The sequence below is a fragment of the Heterodontus francisci genome, chromosome 25 (assembly GCF_036365525.1).
Source record: "Heterodontus francisci isolate sHetFra1 chromosome 25, sHetFra1.hap1, whole genome shotgun sequence".
NCBI lineage: Eukaryota > Metazoa > Chordata > Chondrichthyes > Heterodontiformes > Heterodontidae > Heterodontus > Heterodontus francisci.
The window spans coordinates 15,369,284-15,386,472 of record NC_090395.1 but is presented as its reverse complement, the minus strand read 5'-3'; the positions used below and the strand labels follow the sequence as shown (position 1 = coordinate 15,386,472).

Sequence of the window (17,189 nt, the reverse complement as noted above, 5' to 3'; positions counted from 1 at the left end):
TACTGTAGTAAGTATATAAAATAATTTGTGGAAGATAGGTAATGGATAATATTTAAAGAACGTGTGCATGAATTACAACAATTATTCATTCCTGTCTGGCATAAAAATAAACCGGAAAGGTGGCTCAACTGTGGCTTACAGAAGAAATTAGGGATGGTATTAGATCCAAAGAGGAGGCATATAAAATTGCCAGAAAAAGCAGCAAGTCTGAGGATTGGGAGCAGTTTAGAATTCAGCAAACGAGTACAAAGAGCTTGATTGAGCAGGGGAAAATAGACTGAGAGTAAACTTGTGGGGAACATAAAAACTGACTGTAAAAGCTTCTATAAATATGTGGAGAGAAAAAGATTAGTGAAGACAAATGTAGGTCCCGTAGAGTCAGAAACGGGGGAATTTATAATGGGGAACAAAGAAATGGCAGAACAATTAAACACATACTTTGGTTCTGTCTTCACAAAGGAGGACGCAAATAACTGCCCAGAAACGTTAGGGAACCAAGGGTCTAATGAAAGGGTGGAACTGAAGGAAATCAGTATTAGTAAAAAATAGTGCTAGGGAAATTAATGGGGTTAAAGGCTGACAAATCCCCAGGGTCTGATAATCTACATCCCAGAGTACTAAAAGAGGTGGCCCTGGAAATAGTGGATGCATTAGTGGTCATCTTCCAAAATTCTATACTCTGGAGCAGTTCCTACAGATTGGTGTGTGGCAAATGTAACCCCACTATTTCAAAAAGGAGGGAGAGAAAAAACGAAATTACAGACCAGTTAGCCTTCCATCAGTAGTGGGGAAAATGCAAGAGTCTATTATAAAGGATGTGATAGCAGAACACCTGGGAAGCATAAATGGCATTGGACAGAGTCAGCATGGGTTTATGAAAGGGAAATCATTCTTAACAAATCTATTAGAGTTTTTTGAGGATGTAACTAGTAGAATAAATGAGGGAAAGCCAGTGGATGTGGTGTATTTGGATTTTCAGAAGGCTTTTGATAAGGTCCCACATAAGAGGTTAGTGTGCAAAATTAAAGCACATGGGATTGGGGGTAATATACTGGCATGGATTGAGAATTGGTTGACAGAAAGGAAACAGAGAATAGGAATAAACGGGCCTTTTTCCAGGTGACAGGCAGTGACTAATGGGGTACCGCAGGGATCAGTGCTTGGGCCCCAGCTATTCACAGTATATATTAATGACTTGGGTGAGGGAACTAAATGCAACATGTCCAAGTATGCAGACGACACAAAGCTCCAATGTGATTTGGACAAGTTGGGTGAGTGGGCAAATGCATGGCAGATGCAGTTTAACGTGGATAAATGTGAGGTTATCCACTTTGGATGTAAAAACAGGCAGCTTATTATCTGAATAGTGATAGATTGGGAAAGGGGGAGGTGCAACAAGACCTGGGTGTCCTTGTACACCAGTCGCTGAAAGCAAGCATTCGGGTGCAGCAAGCAGTTAGGAAGGCGAATGGTATGTTGGCATTCATTGCAAGAGGATTTGAGTACAGGAGCAAGGGTGTCTTACTGCAGTTATACAGGGCCTTGGTGAGAGCACATCTGGAGTATTGTGTGCAGTTTTGGTCTCCTTATCTGAGGAAGGATGTTCTTGCCATGGAGGGAGTGCAGCAAAGATTTACTAGGCTGATTTCCTGGGATGGCAGGATTGATGTACGAGGAGAGATTGGGTCAACTAGGCCTTTCTTCACTGGAGTTTAGAAGGCTGCATTTGCTGACAACGCAACCACTAGCGCAGTACTTGCACATGCGCAAATGCTGGCTATTCAACTGGAACGCTGCCATTATTAAAGATGGTGCTGCTCAGTTTATCACAGGAAATGCTCGTGGCTAGATCGTTCCAGCAAACTAACCTTACATTAAGTTGGGTGGAAGCCCAGTAATATGCTAATATATAGTTATAGGATACTAACTGTAATCCTCAGATCCATTTCACATTCCAGTAATCCTATTAAATACAAAAGGAATTTTATGATTGAATTTCCATTGGAAGATAGTGAATTGGCACCCTGATAGATGGAAAAGAAAATCGGGCAGAGTATAATATGTGTTGCCAATTCATTATTGTGATTTGTTTATATGACTGACCTGGACTGATTTCACCCGAACGCAGTTACTAGCTCCCGGCCCACTGGCTGCTCTACCCCCTCGACAACTTGCTTTCTCCCCCTCCTCCCCACCAGCCGCTTCTCTTCTTACCCCCCCCCCCCGTCTAGACCTCGCTGCTCTTCACCCCCCCAACTTCCCAGGTCAATTGTTTCCCACTCGCAACACCCCGCTGTCTGGCTGCTTGCTCTTCCGTCACAGCCGCAAGCTCTAGGCCGCACTGCTTCCCTCCTCTTGGCCTCTCGGCCACTCGTTCCCACGTTTCATCAGCCTCCATGCGCCGCCCGGAAAAGCTAGGGATGACAGGTCAACGTAGGAGGAAAACAGCACGGCCTAAAGCTAGTGGCTTGAGGAGGGGGGTGGGGAGCAAGCGGCCGGAGAATGGGGTGGCGCGAAGCGAGGAACAATGGGCTGGGGGAGCAGCAAGGTCTGGAGCGAGCGGCTGAGGGGAGGAAGTGTCGAGGCCTGGAGCGAATTGCTGAGTGGGGAGAGCTCCAGCCTCAAAGTCTCCCATTCAGCCGCTTCCTCCAGTGGAGTAAAGGGTCTGATACCCGATGACGCTTTATCGCGCATGAGCGAACATGGACCTGGCATGGATACGTGATGACATTGGCGCTGCGTGATGACGTCATCCTGCGCATGCGCCACTAATTCCTGGCAAGATGTAGCTGCGCATGTGCGAAGCTTGGCGGACTCTGACGTCAGCGGGCCGCTGCATTGTCAGGAATCACTTTGTTCGAAGAATGAAAGGGGATCTCATAGAAACCTATAAAATCCTAACAGGACTCGACAGGCTAGATGCAGGGAGGATGTTCCCGATGGCTTGGGGATTCCAGAACTAGGGGTTACAGTCTCAGGATATGCCATTTAGAACTGAAATGAGGAGAAATTTCTTCACTCAGAGTGGTGAACCTGTGGAATTCTCTACTGCAGAAGGCAGTGGAGGCCAAGTCATTAAATATATTCAAGAAGGAGATAGATGTATTTCTTAATGCCAAAGGGATCAAGGGATATGGGGAGAAAGCGGGAACGGCGTACTGAATTAGATGATCAGCCATGATCAGCGAAGGGCCTGCTCCTCCTATTTTCTATGTTTCTATGATGCAGCAAAGGCTATGGGTCCTCACAATATCCTGACTCCTCAAAGCCTGTCCACCATCTGCAAGGCACAAGTCAGGAGTGTGATGGAATGCTCCCCACTTGATGAGTGCAGCTCCAACAACATTCAAGAAGTTTAATACCATCCAGGACAAAGCAACCCGCTTGATAGGTACCCTGTCCACCATCATAAACATGCACTCCCTCCATCACTGGTGCACAATGGCTGCAGTGTGTACCATCTAGAAGATGCATTGCAGCAACTTGCCATGGCTCCTTTGGCAGCACCTTTCAAACCTGTAAGGGCAGCATATCCATGGGAACGCCATCACCGAGTTTCCCTGAAAGTCTCTCTCCACCTTGACTTGGGACTATTATCATCGTCCTGTCACTGTCGCTGGGTCAAAATCCTAGAACAGCACTGGGTGTAGCTATGCCACGAGGGCTGCAGCAGTTCACGAAGGCGGCTGATCACTTCTTGAAGGCAATTCGCGATGGACAGTAAGTGCTGGGTTTGCTAATTCCAAAAGGCTGCAGAGGGTCATAGGTTGGGTGAGTGGGCAAGAACATTACTGTTGGAATGCAATATGGCGAAAGGTGAAGTTATCCACTTTGGGAGGAAATTTTTTTTTGAATGCTGAGACTGTGATATTTTTGATTTCAAAGGGTATCCTTATACATGAATCACATCACGAATTTTTAAAAATCCGTTTATGGGGATGTGGGTGTCGCTGGCCAGGCCAGCATTTATTGCCCATCCCTAATTGCCCATGCGAAGGTGGTAGCAAGATGCCTTCTTGAACCGCTGCAGTCCACGTGGGGTAGGTACAGCCACAGTGCTGTTAGGAAGAGAGTTCCAGGACTTTGACCCAGTAACAGTGAAGGAATGGTGATAGAGTTCCAAGTCAGGGTGGTGTGTGGCTTGGAGGGGAACTTGCAGGTTGTAGTGTTCCCATGCATCTGCTGCCCTTGTCTTTCTAGATGGTAGAGGTCGCGGGTCTGGAAGGTGCTGTCTAAGGAACCTTGGTGCATTGCTGCAGTGCCTCTTGTAGATGATGCACACTGCTGCCACTGTCCCTCAGTGGAAGGAGTGAATGTTTGTGGATGGGGTGCGAATCAAGCAGGCTGCTTTGTCCTGGATGGTGTCGAGCTTGTTGAGTTTTGTTGGAGCTGCACCCTGATTTGTGCCTTGTAGATGGTGGACAGGCTTTGGGGAGTCTGGAGGTGAGTTACTCGCCGCAGGATTCCTAGCCTCTGACCTGCTCTTGTATGTATGGTATTTATATGGCTACTCCAGTTCAGTTGCTGGTCAATGGTAACCCCCAGGATGTTGTTAGTGAGGGATTTAGCAGTCATAATGCCACTGAATGTCAAGGTGAGATGGTTAGGTTCTCTCTTGTTGGAGATGGTCATTGCCCGGCACTTATGTGGCGCGAATGTTACTTGCCACTTATCAGCCCAAGCCTGGATAATGTCCAGGTTTTGATGCATTTCTACATGGACTGCTTCACAGTATCTGTGGTGTTGTGAATGGGTGCTGAACATTGTGTAATCATCAGCGAACATCCCTACTTCTGACCTTATGATTGAAGGAAGGTCATTGATGAAACAGCTGAAGATGGTTGGGCCTAGGACACTACTCTGAGGAACTCCTGCAGTTATGTCCTGCAGCTGAGATGATTGACCTCCAACAACCACCTTCTTTTGTGCTAGGTATGACTCCAACTAGCGGAGAGTATTCCCCTTGATTCCCGTTGACTCTAGTTTTGCTAGGGCTCCTTGATGCCATACTGAGCAGGTTATTGCTAAGTAAGTGCTGCTTGATAGCACTGTCGACGACACCTACCATCACTTTGCTGATGATTGAGAGTAGACTGATGGGACGGTAATTAATTGGCTGGGTTGGATTTGTCCTGCTTTGTGTGTACAGGACATACTTGGGCACATTGTGCAGTAGATGCCAGTGTTGTAGCTGTACTGGAACAGCTTGGCTAGGGTTGCGGCAAGTTCGGGAGCACAGGTCTTCAGTACTGTTGCTGGAATGTTGTCAGGGCCCATAGCCTTTGCGGTATCCAGTGCCTTCAATCGTTGCTCTTGATATCATGCGGAGTGAATTGAATTGGTTGAAGACTGGCATCTGTGATGCTGGGGACTTCAGGAGGAGGCTGAGTTGGGTCATCCACCTGGCACTTCTGGCTGAAGATTGTTGCAAATGTTTATGCCTTATCTTTTGCACTGATATGCTGGGTTCCCCCCATCATTGAGGATGGGGATATTTATGGAGCCACCTCCTCCTGTTAGTTGTTTAATAGTCCACCACTGTTAATCTGAGTTCTTTTTGCCTTCAGTCTGGTTCAGTAAATATACCGAGTCGGATGTGTAGGTAAAATCAATTACTTTATTTGCGCAGTTGCCAGCGGACTTACTCTGAGAACAGCGGCACGGACTCCACCAGAGTCTGTCGGGTCCCCCCCCCCCCCCCAGAGTAAGTGAAGTTTGTGATACAGGTACTACTGTTTTTCCATTAAGATTCATGCTACACCTCTTTGGTTAACCAATCAGTGCGGTACAATTCGACTTCACCCACGTGGTGACATGCAGTACATCTGTTACTGAGGTTACAATACACTCCATTCTCAATACATACTTGTTACTAATAATATATTGTTTTATACCAGCAAGATAAAAGAAAGTGGACAAGCAAGCTAATTAGCAAGATCATAGGAATCATCAATAACCATGCTGGTCTCACTCCCTACATGGATCATGAGTCTGTCTCTACCTTGTGACAAGTAATTACGGCGCATCCTGCTATCTCTATTAGGTGTACATTCCTGAGTGTTTCGTGCAGTCTGCAGCTACAAGTAGTGGCAGCTCACGAAGATAAGAGGGGCCTAGCACTCCTTATCACTCACACAGGGATGGACATCATTTGATTCACAGAAGTCCATTTGTTCCAAACCACAGGGAGTCACACAATCAGGCCATAAAGAACAGATGTCCTTGCAATTACCAGTGTCGGCTAGTCTTTACAGTCTCACACGCTCTGCCTTTACTTTTAACTATTTCATTGTGGTTTCTGCCACTTAAAATCAAAGCTCAGCAAAGCTACTATTCCTAACTTGGCTATATTTCCCATTAAGCATAGTGCCATGCCTTTCTGCTCACTTCCACACCACCATTCACGACTGGATGTGGCAGGACTGCAGAGCTTATGTCTGATCCGTTGGATGTGGGATCGCTTACCTCTGTTTATCGCATGCTGCTTTTGCAGTTTGGCATGCAAGTAGTCCTGGGTTGTAGCTTCACCAGGCTGACACCTCATTTTTGAGGTGCTGCTGCTGGCATGCCCTTCTGCACTCTTCATGGAACTGTGGTTGGTCACCCAGCTTGATGGTGATGGTGGAGTGGGGGATATGCCTTGCCATGAGGTTACAGATTGTGGTTGAATACAATTCTGCTGCTGATGGTCCACAGCGCCTCATGGATGGCCTGTTTTGCATTGTTGGATCTGTTTGAAATCTATCCCACTTAGCACGGTGGTAGTGCCACACAACACGATGGGGGGTATCCTTAATGTGAAGACTGGACTTCATCTTCACAAGAACTGTGCGGTGGTCACTCCTACCAATACTGTCCTGGACAGATGCATCTGCGGCAGGCAGATTGTCGAGGACAACGTCAAGTATGCTTTTCCCTCTTGGTTCCTTCACCACCTGCCACAGACCCAGTCTAGCAGCTGTGCCCTTTAGGGCATGGCCAGCTCGGTCAGTAGTGGTGATACTGAGCCACTCTTGGTGATGGACTTTGAAATCCCCCACCCAGAGTACATTCGATGCCCTTGCCACCTCAGTGCTTCCTCCAAGTGGTGTTCAACATGGAGGAGTACTGATTCATCAGTGAAGTGGGGGTGGTAGGTGGTAATCAGCAGTAGATCTCAGATACAGAAAGCAATTAGAAAGGCAAAATGATTGTGTTGGCTTTTGTTATGAAGGGTTTAAAGTAGTGGTAAAGAAGTCTTATTACAATTGTACCTTACATTGGTGAGGCCACACTGAGAGTACCGTGTGCAGTTTTGGTCTCCTTACCCAAGGAAGGACATAGCTGCCCGAGAGAGAGTACAACAAAGGTTCCCTAGAGTGGTTCTTGGGATAAAAGATTGTCCTATGAGCAAAGGCTGGGTAGACTAGGTCTGTGCTCTCAGGAGTGTAGAAGAATGAGAGGCAATCTAATTGAAACATATAAAATCCTGAAGGGGCTTGACGGGGTAGATGTTGAGAAAATGTTTCCCCTGGCTGGGGAATCTGGAACACAGGGTCACAGCTTCAGAATAAGTTGTCAGCCATATCGGACTGACATGAGAGATTGGGTTGAGAATCTTTGGAATTGTCTTCCCCAGAGAGCTGTGGGAGTCCTTGGCCGGAATTTTACGCCCCCCCCCCCCCCCCCCCCCCCGCCCCACCCCGGTGCATCAAATGGAGTGGGAGGCTCAGAGGGCTCTTTCTGACCCGCTCCCGCCTCTGCCTCCAATTTACCCGGACCGGTGGCGAGAAATGGCCTGCCCGCCCCAGGCCAATCAAGGCCCTTAAATGGCCAATTAACGGCCACTTAAGGGCTTCCACCATCCACCACCCACCACGGGGATTTTACAATTGGCGAGCGGCCCAAGCCTCAGAAAAGCTGCCTGATGAAAGTAGGCGGCCTTCTGACGGCCTGGAGGGGTGCCACCTGATTGGGCACCTTGTGCCCGACGGAGAGCTGCACCCCCCCCCCACTCCCTTGCCTCGCCAGGGACTGACTGATCACCCCGGCGAAGCCCCAAAAACTTACCTGTTCTCTGTTGCTGCCCGCCATCTTCATTCTTCAGCTGGGTTGCAGTCCCAGCAGCGGCCACTGCTGGGACTGCGAGCTGCCAGCCCGATGATTGGCCTGTAGCTCCATTAGGCAGGACTTCCTGCCTCAATGAGGTGGAAGTCCAGCCTAAGACCAATTAAGGGCCTGGGGATCGTAAAATCTGGTCTGGATCCCCAGGCTGCCGGAGCTGGGATTGCCACCGACATTTTGGTCGGTGGACCGCTCTCCTCAGACCATCGTAAAATTCCGGCCCTTGTGTTTGGCTCAGTACCGCACTGTGGGTGTTCTCTGTTCAGTTCTGATCACGGAAATGCAAATTGTGTCAACGCCCTGAATTAGTGCAGAGAAGATCCCATGAGGCTAATCCCTGATGTCAAAGAATTGAGTTAGGGAAGTATGTCTTCCTCCTTGAAAGGGAGTAAATAAGAGGGGATATTTTTGGGGTGGGTTATATGGAGTAGAAAAGTTTAATCCTGAGTACTGTTTCAAGATTTAAGACAAGAGGGCACATGTACAAACTAGTAAAGGGTAAGTTCAGAATGATTGACACTCTTTCTGGTAAAGCACTGGAGGCAAAAATCGAGGTTGTTGAAAAGGCAGTTGTATGTTGTGGGATGGGATGATGGGTTCCTTTTGACTCTCTTTAATTTGCCTTTGATCAAGTTAATTGTTGAGCGTACAGTGAAGTAATCTAATAGTTGGATATTGGAGAGGTAGCGTCTACATTTAGAACTAAGAAATATTGGTGATAGGATGATGCATCGTGTATAACAGACATAGTTGTAATGTTGAAGTCTGCCCAGTTCTAATGTGGTGATTGGAGTCAAATGTTATCGCTGCAGTTCTGAAGTGCATTTTTGCGTCTTTTACTTGCAGGAATACTTTGATTCAGGATGGAATTTAAACAATATGCCTGTGCTGGAACCTTCGGTCCTGACTCACGTTAGTGCAGATATCTGTGGGATGAAGTTGCCGTGGCTCTATGTGGGGATGTGCTTCTCCTCCTTCTGCTGGCACATTGAGGATCACTGGAGCTATTCAATCAATTATCTGCACTGGTGAGAGACAGTCACTAACATAAATAGTCAAGACTTTGGTCATTAGGCTCAACTTGTTTTCTGAGGAGACATATGCATAGTTACCAAAGACTTGCCGAAGAACTTGGACCTATGTGCCACGAATGCTGTGCAATCAGGTCTTGGTGAACTGCAGAAGTTTTTTTTTTTACAATTTTCAAAAATTATTGGGTGGAATGTATAGTAACAGAATACGTCTTACCTTGCATATTGCTTGGTGCTTGCAGATAAATTGATGGTCCTGCCAACATGTAACCCCGAGACCTTGCTTTCCAAGAGACTTTGGGTGGAGTGAGGAAAATCTTTGCTGTACAGATAGTTTTAAGATTTTTAGCTTTAATCAAAACTATAATTTTATAATAAACATTACAAACTATTTTATGGTACACACTGCATTGCAAAATTCAGGATATAGATGTGTCTGAACATGCTGGGTAATCTTATGATGTCATCAACAGACCCACAGTATTTTTGTAAGGCAGCATTTAACTCAAAATCTTGGATGTGTAAATGTTGCTCATATGCATATATGTTACATATATTTCTATATGTTGGGTTTTGTAATAAATTAAAGGAACTTAAACTAACATAAATAAATAAATAAATTTCTGTGGAGGCTAGGAAGGAGGTTTACAGAGCCCTGGTTGTCGTCATGAAGGAATTATTGAGATTTTGCAGGACTGGAAACCAGCAAATGCAACACGTTTTTCAAAGGCATACCAAATTTGACAATAACACAAAATAATGGAAGCTATTCCAAGGCATAAGAGGACAAAAGCAAAGAAGTTATCATGAGCCTTTATTAAAACAAACAACTGATTCAGCCACAACTGTAGAATTGTCCAATTCTGGGCACCATGCTTTAGGAAGGACGTGAAGGTTTTGAAGAGGGTGCAGAAAAGATTTATGAGAATGGTTCCAGGGATGTGTGACTTCAGTTACGAGGATAGATTGGAGAAGCTGGGGTTGTTCTCCTTGAAGAGAAGGTCGAGAGGAGATTTAATCGAGGTGTTCAACATCATGAGGGGTCTAAACAGATTAGATAGAAAGAAACAGTTCCCATTGGCAGAAGAGTTGAGAATCAGAGGACATAGATTTAAAGTGATTGGCAAAAGAACCAAAGTGATTGGCAAAAGAACCAAAAGGCAATATGAGGAAACAAAAAATTACACAACGTGATTGTGATCTGGAATGCACTGCCTGACTCTGTGGTGGAGGCTGGTTCAAACGTGGCCTTCAGAAGAGAATTGGATAGATACCTGAAGGCAAATAATTTGCAGGGCTATGGGAAAAGGGTAGGGAGTGGGACTAAACAAATTGCTCTTGCACAGAGTTAGCACAGGCTCGATAGGCCGAATGGCAGCCTCCTGTGCTGTAAGCATTCTGTGATAAACTGACAAAATGCCTGTAGAAGAATTTTATAGGGAGCAGCCAGCATCAGCTAGATATGGAAGATACTGATTGATAATGTTACAGCTAAAATACATTGGTCAATAACAACAGCTTGCAATTATAAAGTGCCTTTAATGTAGTGAAGCATCCCAAGGTGATTCACAAGTGTGTATTCAAACCAAACAATTGACACCAAGCCAAGGAGACATTAGGACAGGTGACCAAAAGTTCATCAAAGAAGTAGGTTCTAAGAAGTGCCCGAAAGGGGTGGAGAGGTTTAGGGAGGGAATTCCATTGCTTGGGGTCTAGACAGCTGATGGCAAAGAAAATTGGGCTTGACAAATGACCAGAATTGGAGGGACGCAAAGATCTGAGTGGTGTCGGGCTGGAGGGAGGTTACAGAGATAGGGAGGGGTGAGGCCATGAAGGGATTTTAACACTGATGAGAATTTTTAAATCTGTGTTGCTGGACCAGAAGCCAGTGTAGATGAGTGAATGGGACGGACTTGGTGCAAGTTACGATATGAGTATTAACTTTGGATGGACTCAAGTTAGGAGGGTGAAAGGTGTGAGGCTGGCCATTGGAACAGTTGAGTCTGGAGGGAGCAGCAGCAGATAAGCTGTGGCAGCAGTGGAGACAAATAATAGGTGGAAATAGACTTTTAGTGATGGAAAGGATATGGGGTCAGGGGGTCAGTGGGTCAGTTGCTCATTTGAGAGTTAAATTGGACAGTGAGGTTACAACCATTCTGGTTCAGGCTGAGACAGTGGCCAGGGAATAGAGTTTGTGGTGGTAACCTAAGACAGGCTTTGGTTTTCCCAGTATGTAATTGGAGGAAATTTTTGCGCAAGTACTGGATGTCTGTCAAGCATCCTGTGAACCTGGAGGGATGAGTCAAGAGAGGTGGTGTGGTAGCACTGTGTGTCGTTAGCATTTGTGTTACCTGCTGAGTTTCAAATGATGCTACCAAGGGGCAGTGTGCATAACTCCTTTTAATATTTATTTGGACTTCGAGAGAGCATTTGGCAAAGTTCCATGTGAAAGACTAAAAACCAGAGGAATTTGGGGAAAAAGCATGGACTGGATAAGAATTGAGGTGTAAAATAAAAACAGAAAATATTGGAAATATTCAGGTCTGGCAGCATCTGTGGAGAGAGAAACAGTTAACGTTTTAGTTCGATTACCAGTTGTCAGAACTGAGTTAGTTCTGATGAAAGGTTATCGACTGGAGATGTTAACACTGTTTCTTGCTCCATAGACGCTGCCCAACTTGCTCAGTCTTTCCAGCAGTTTTTTTTTACTTCAGATTTCCACCATCTGCGTAATGTTGCTTTTATGTTGGGGCGTGATTCAGACTGGGGCAAGTGTTGAGTGAAGCCCCACAGAGGTTTGTCCTTGGAACCTTGTTTCCAATCTACGCTTTTTTTTGGATCCAGACGCCAAGTGGAAGGCTGAAAAATTTGCTAGCAATGCTAAAATGCAGAGTGGGTGGAGAGGGACACAGCTAAAGATCTGTAGGATTTAACTCAGTTTTGCAACTGCACAGGCAAGTGACAAATCAGAGTTAATATTCATAGTACACATTTAACATTGCTTGAAAAATGTGCATAAGCATACAGTGATCCAGCACAGAGACACAGGCAACATGGGTTTTAAATCAAACCAGTTAATCACTGTTAAAATAGCACTGATGGGATTAATACAAATGTTATAACTAGTGCAGTTAAAAACAGTGTAGTGAGGAAAATAAACCCCTCTGGGTAAATTCTCACAAATAGAGAATAATGCCCCTCTGATTATAAGCCATTTGAATATTCTTAGTACTTCAAATTCGTTAGAGGCATTCACTTATATAGTATCGTGTTTAATAAATCTTAGTTTCTTCATGTTGCAACTAGCAGGGTAGATCAGTGGATATATTGTATTTGGATTTTCAAAAAGCATTTGATAAGGTGCCATGCAAGAGGTTAGGGCTCATGGAATTAGGGTTCATATATTGGCTTGGATTAAGAATTGGTGAATGGTCATAAAACTGAGTTGGAATAAATGGGTCATTTTTGGTTTGGCAGTACTATCTGTGCATGAGGCACAGCTACTCAGCATCTTTATCAGTGACTTCGATGAGGGGACTGAGTCTAATGTGTCCAAGTTTACCGATGATACACAGTTAAGTGGAGGAGGATGCAAGGAGGCTGCAAAAGGTTTTAGGTTAAGTGATCAGGCAAGAACGTGGTAGGAGCAATATAGGCTGGAATTTTTCGTTGGGCAGAGCCCACGGGCCGAAAAGTCAGTGGCAAGCCCGCCTCTGCCGGGCTTGGGTAGCCAGGCCAAGATTTTTCATCCCCAGGCCCTTAATTGCTCTTGGGCAAGACTTCCACCTCCTCCTCCTTGAGGCAGGATGTCCAGCCTAATGGCGCTGCTGACCAATCAGTGGGCCTGCAGTTCTTAGACCCAGCAGCACCACCGGGAGTGGTGATCACTGTCGGGATTACACCCAGCCGTCACAAGCGAGGTGAAGGATGGCCCCGGAAGACAGGCAAGTTTTTAGAACCTTGTGGGGACAATCGGCTGGCTCCTGGCTGGACAAGGTGGGGTATCGGTTTGGGGTGGGGAGTGTATGGGGTTGTTGGGGTTGGAGCTTCGGGGGCAGCCCTCCATGGGGCACAGGGTGCCCAATCAAGAGGGGCCAGCCCCCCACCCCAGCCCGCAAAGAGGTCGCCTAGTTTTACCAGGTGAGTTTTTTGAGTCTTTTGCCATCCGTAAAATACCCATGGCGGTGGGAGGAGGCCCTTAAGTGCCAGTTAATTGGCCACTTAAGGGCCTTGATTGGCCTGGGCGGGCAGGCAGTTTCTCGCCGCTGCCTGTGTAAAATTGCAGTGGGGACGGGAGGGAGTCGGGAACAGCCCCACCTGCCTCCCACTCAATTTTACACCCCCCTCCACAAGCCTGCTCGTTTGGGGACCATAAAATTTTGGCCAAAATGTGGAGAAGTGTGAAGTTATCTCCTTTGGTAGGAAAAACAAATGAGTATTTTTTGAATGTTGAGAGCCTGGAAAATATTGATTATCAGAGGGTCCTGGGTGTCCTTGTACACAAATTAACACAAGGTTGACATGCGAGTGCAGGAACCAATTAGGAAAGAAAATAGTATGTTAGCCTTTATTACAAAGGGATTAGAGTAGAAGAGTAAAGAAGTCTAACTGCAATTCTATATAGGACCTTGGCGAGACCACACGTGGAGTACTATATACTGTTTTGGTCTCCTTACCTAGGGAAGGATATACTCGCCTTAGAGGGAATGTAACGTAGGTATACTGGACTGAATTTCCTGGGATGAGCGGGTTGTCCCGAGAGTGATTTGAGTAGATTATGCCTAAATTCGCTGAAGTTAAAAAGAATGATAGTTGATCTAATTGAAACATGTAAGATCTTAAAGGGGTTTGATGGGGTAGATACTGGGAGGACATTTTGCCTGATTGGGGAATTTAGAACTAGGCCATTTGGAACTGTGATGAGAAATTTCTTCACTTGAAAGACTTTGTATCTTTTGGAATTCTCTACCCCCGAGAGCTGTGGATGCTGAGTCATTCAGCATATTCGATAGATTTTTGGGTACTAAGGGAATCAAGGAATATGGGGATTGGGCGGGAAGGTGGCATTGTGGTAGATCAGTCATGATTTTATTGAATGGCAGAGCAGACTCAAAAGAGCCATATGGCCTACTCCGATCTCTTGTGTTCTTGGGTTCTTGTGTTCTCATGACCATATACTTGTGAAGACCATGTCAGAATATGTGGCAAGGCAAATTATTTTTGAAAAACTAATATGGTGAGATGCACAGCTGGAGCAGTAGAGTACATGTCTACAGTGGTAAAGCTGAATTTTTAGCATGAGTTAGGTAGACCTCACCTGGAGCAATGTGTTCACCTGTGGTTTGATGGGCGATACAAGAAATGCACATGCATGCAATGGAGAAAATGGAAGAGCAACAGATCTTGAGTAGGAGAAGTAGCCTGGTACAGCAGCACAACATAGTTCAGTCCCACCATTCAGTAGTCTGGTCATTTGTCAGCTGCACCATGCAGCGACCATAAAAGCTGCAGATTGTTAAAAGCCCAACTGTTTACCTTCAAGAAAAGAAAACTATAACTGCTACCCACTCTGCTGTACATGTGACTCCAGTCCCACTCTGGTTGACTCATAATGTCATCAGGACAACTAAGGATGAGCAACAAATACTACATTTCCAGTTGCCCATATCCCAAGAATTTTTTTAAAAAGCTGAGGGAATATTAAAATCTACAATGTAGAGAGAAGCTGGGTAAATTCTCATGGAGGTGTAAAATTGGTATATGTTTAAGTAACCTAGAGTGTTACTACAAAGATAGGAAAATGGGACTAAACATTAATTTAAATTGGTGATGAATATTGGAGAGAAGTTAATTGAAGTAGACAATTCCTTAGGGGTATTAAAAATGCAGCTGGATGCTGTAATGGACATTGGGATAGTATGGCCTTTGGATATTAATGCTTTTGTGAAAGCTAAGGGTAGAGATTTTGTTTCACAGGCTTTGAAAATACCACAGTGTGATTTTTGAATTTAGCCTATCAAAACATGGTTTAGTCATTTGAGTAGGAACCCATGAATAGTTTGCCTGCTTCGCCCTTTCAGCTGTAAGAGTTGCACAAACGGAAGGGACAAATAAGGAAAATGTGCTTGCTTTCAAGGACAGATACACCCATTTTTAAAAAAAAACACTAAAAAAAAAAGTGCAAAAAGTTCCAATTAGTTTTGCATATGTAATCTACTTAGAATATCAACAAGGTCAACTTCACAAGTGCATACAATGAATGTCTGTTTCATGCTAGATGCAAAATGGTTTGAGATACAAAGTGCAGCTGATGGACTCAGAGTTGGGACTCTTGGGGGGCGGGGGTGAATGACTTCTGGTGGCAGAGTTGGGGCTCTGGGAGGGGATGGCTTTCAATGCTGGAGTTGGGGCTTGGTGGGGGCGGTGGCTTTCAGTGGCAAGAGTTGGGGCTCGGGTGGGCAGGAATGGCTTTCTTTGGCAGAGTAGGAACTCTAGTGGGGATGGCTTTCAGTGGCAGAGTTGAGGTTCGGGGGGTGGGGAATGGCTTGGGACTCAGTGTAGGGAGATATGGCTTTCATCTGCAGAATAGGGACTCTGGGGGGCTGGCTTTCAGTGACAGGTTTGGGGTTCTGGGGTATGGGTTTTGATGGATTGAATATTCTCTACTTATCCTGTTTAGCAGTTGTGGTCAAACTGCCGTCTGATATTTTGATGGGCAGTTAAATGGGTAGTAAATGTTTCGTTAATGAAATTTGTGATTAACTGTTGCTTACAGATTACACAATGTGATTGCTTATAACAAAGTTTTGTGACTTCCATTTGCACCATTTTGCACCATAGTGTTGGCATTGAAAGCAAGGACAGATTAAGTTTTGTGGTCTGTCGGTGACATCAGCTCTAGTTTGTGATGGTAGCAGCATGGCAGACCTGACTAAATTAGATTGAAATCTTTTTCTCAAAATTTACTTTCACCAAAGTAATGATGGCTGATGTTTTAGGTCACCCATAATTAAATAAATGCAGTCTTTTGGTCTTTAGCTTTAAACCCACCCACAACCCCCTTTCCCTCCCTCCCTCTCTCCCTCCCTCGCCCTATGGTTCCAACACATTCATCCTTTCTAGTTGAGTATTTTTATTTATTCTTTCATGGGATGTGGGTGTTGCTGGCCAGGCCAGCATTTGTTGCCCATCCCTAATTGCTCCCTAAATGAACTAGGCCATTTCACAGGGCATTTTAAGAGTCAGCCACATTGCTGGAGTCACATGTAAGCCAGACCAGGTAAGGACAGCAGATTTCCTTCCCTAAAGGGCATTAATAAACCAGATCGGATTTTAAAACAATCAACAGTAGTTCCATGGCATCATTAGTGAAACTAGCTTTCAATTCCAGATTTTTATTAATTAATTGAATTCCGCCAGGTACCATGGTGGGATTTGAACCCATGTCCCTGGGCCATTAGCCTGGCTCTCTGGATTACCAATCCAGTGACATTACCACTATGCCACTGTCTCCCCTGATATGGGAATAACTAATGCCCTCTAGGACAGACTATATCATCTGAGGCAACTCAAACCAGCTTATAAAAGTTCTACCTCTAAGGAATATAAGAGTGTAAATGCCAGTCACAACCAGGGTTGCTGGAGGTTTAAATCCAATGTGGTGGCTTTGTAAGCACCCAGATTCTTTTCTCTGGTGAAGAGCTATGAGGCCAATTGATTGTGACTATGTTCCTCTCTCTGGACTTGAAACCATATGATGGGTAAAATTGTAGATTCGTTTTCAGATCCAAAGCCAATATGAATAAATATAAATGCTGGAAATACACAGTAAGACAGCAACAGTAGAAAAAAGACTGGTCAATGTTTCAGGCAAAAACCTTTAGAGCTGCAAGATTAAACACTCATTACTAGAATCAGAAAAGGGTAGTGGGGTGTGGGGGAGGAAGAAAAACATTCTCCAGTCACAGTTGTTGAATGCCTTGCTTTTTAAAAAAAAAAAAGTTTGCAGGTCATTCAACCTATTAACCTCTGATCAGAGTCTCTGTTCTCCTGCAT

General features: G+C 45.1%; 1 protein-coding gene across 1 annotated transcript in view; it reads left to right on the top strand.

The window, feature by feature from the left end:
• The window catches only part of kdm5ba (lysine demethylase 5Ba), a 206,015-nt gene that overhangs the window by 14,385 nt on the left and 174,441 nt on the right, over positions 1 to 17,189 (top strand). Inside the window, 1 exon segment of the mRNA XM_068056906.1 lies at positions 8,950 to 9,131. Within this exon segment, the coding sequence (XP_067913007.1) occupies positions 8,950 to 9,131 (182 nt within the window).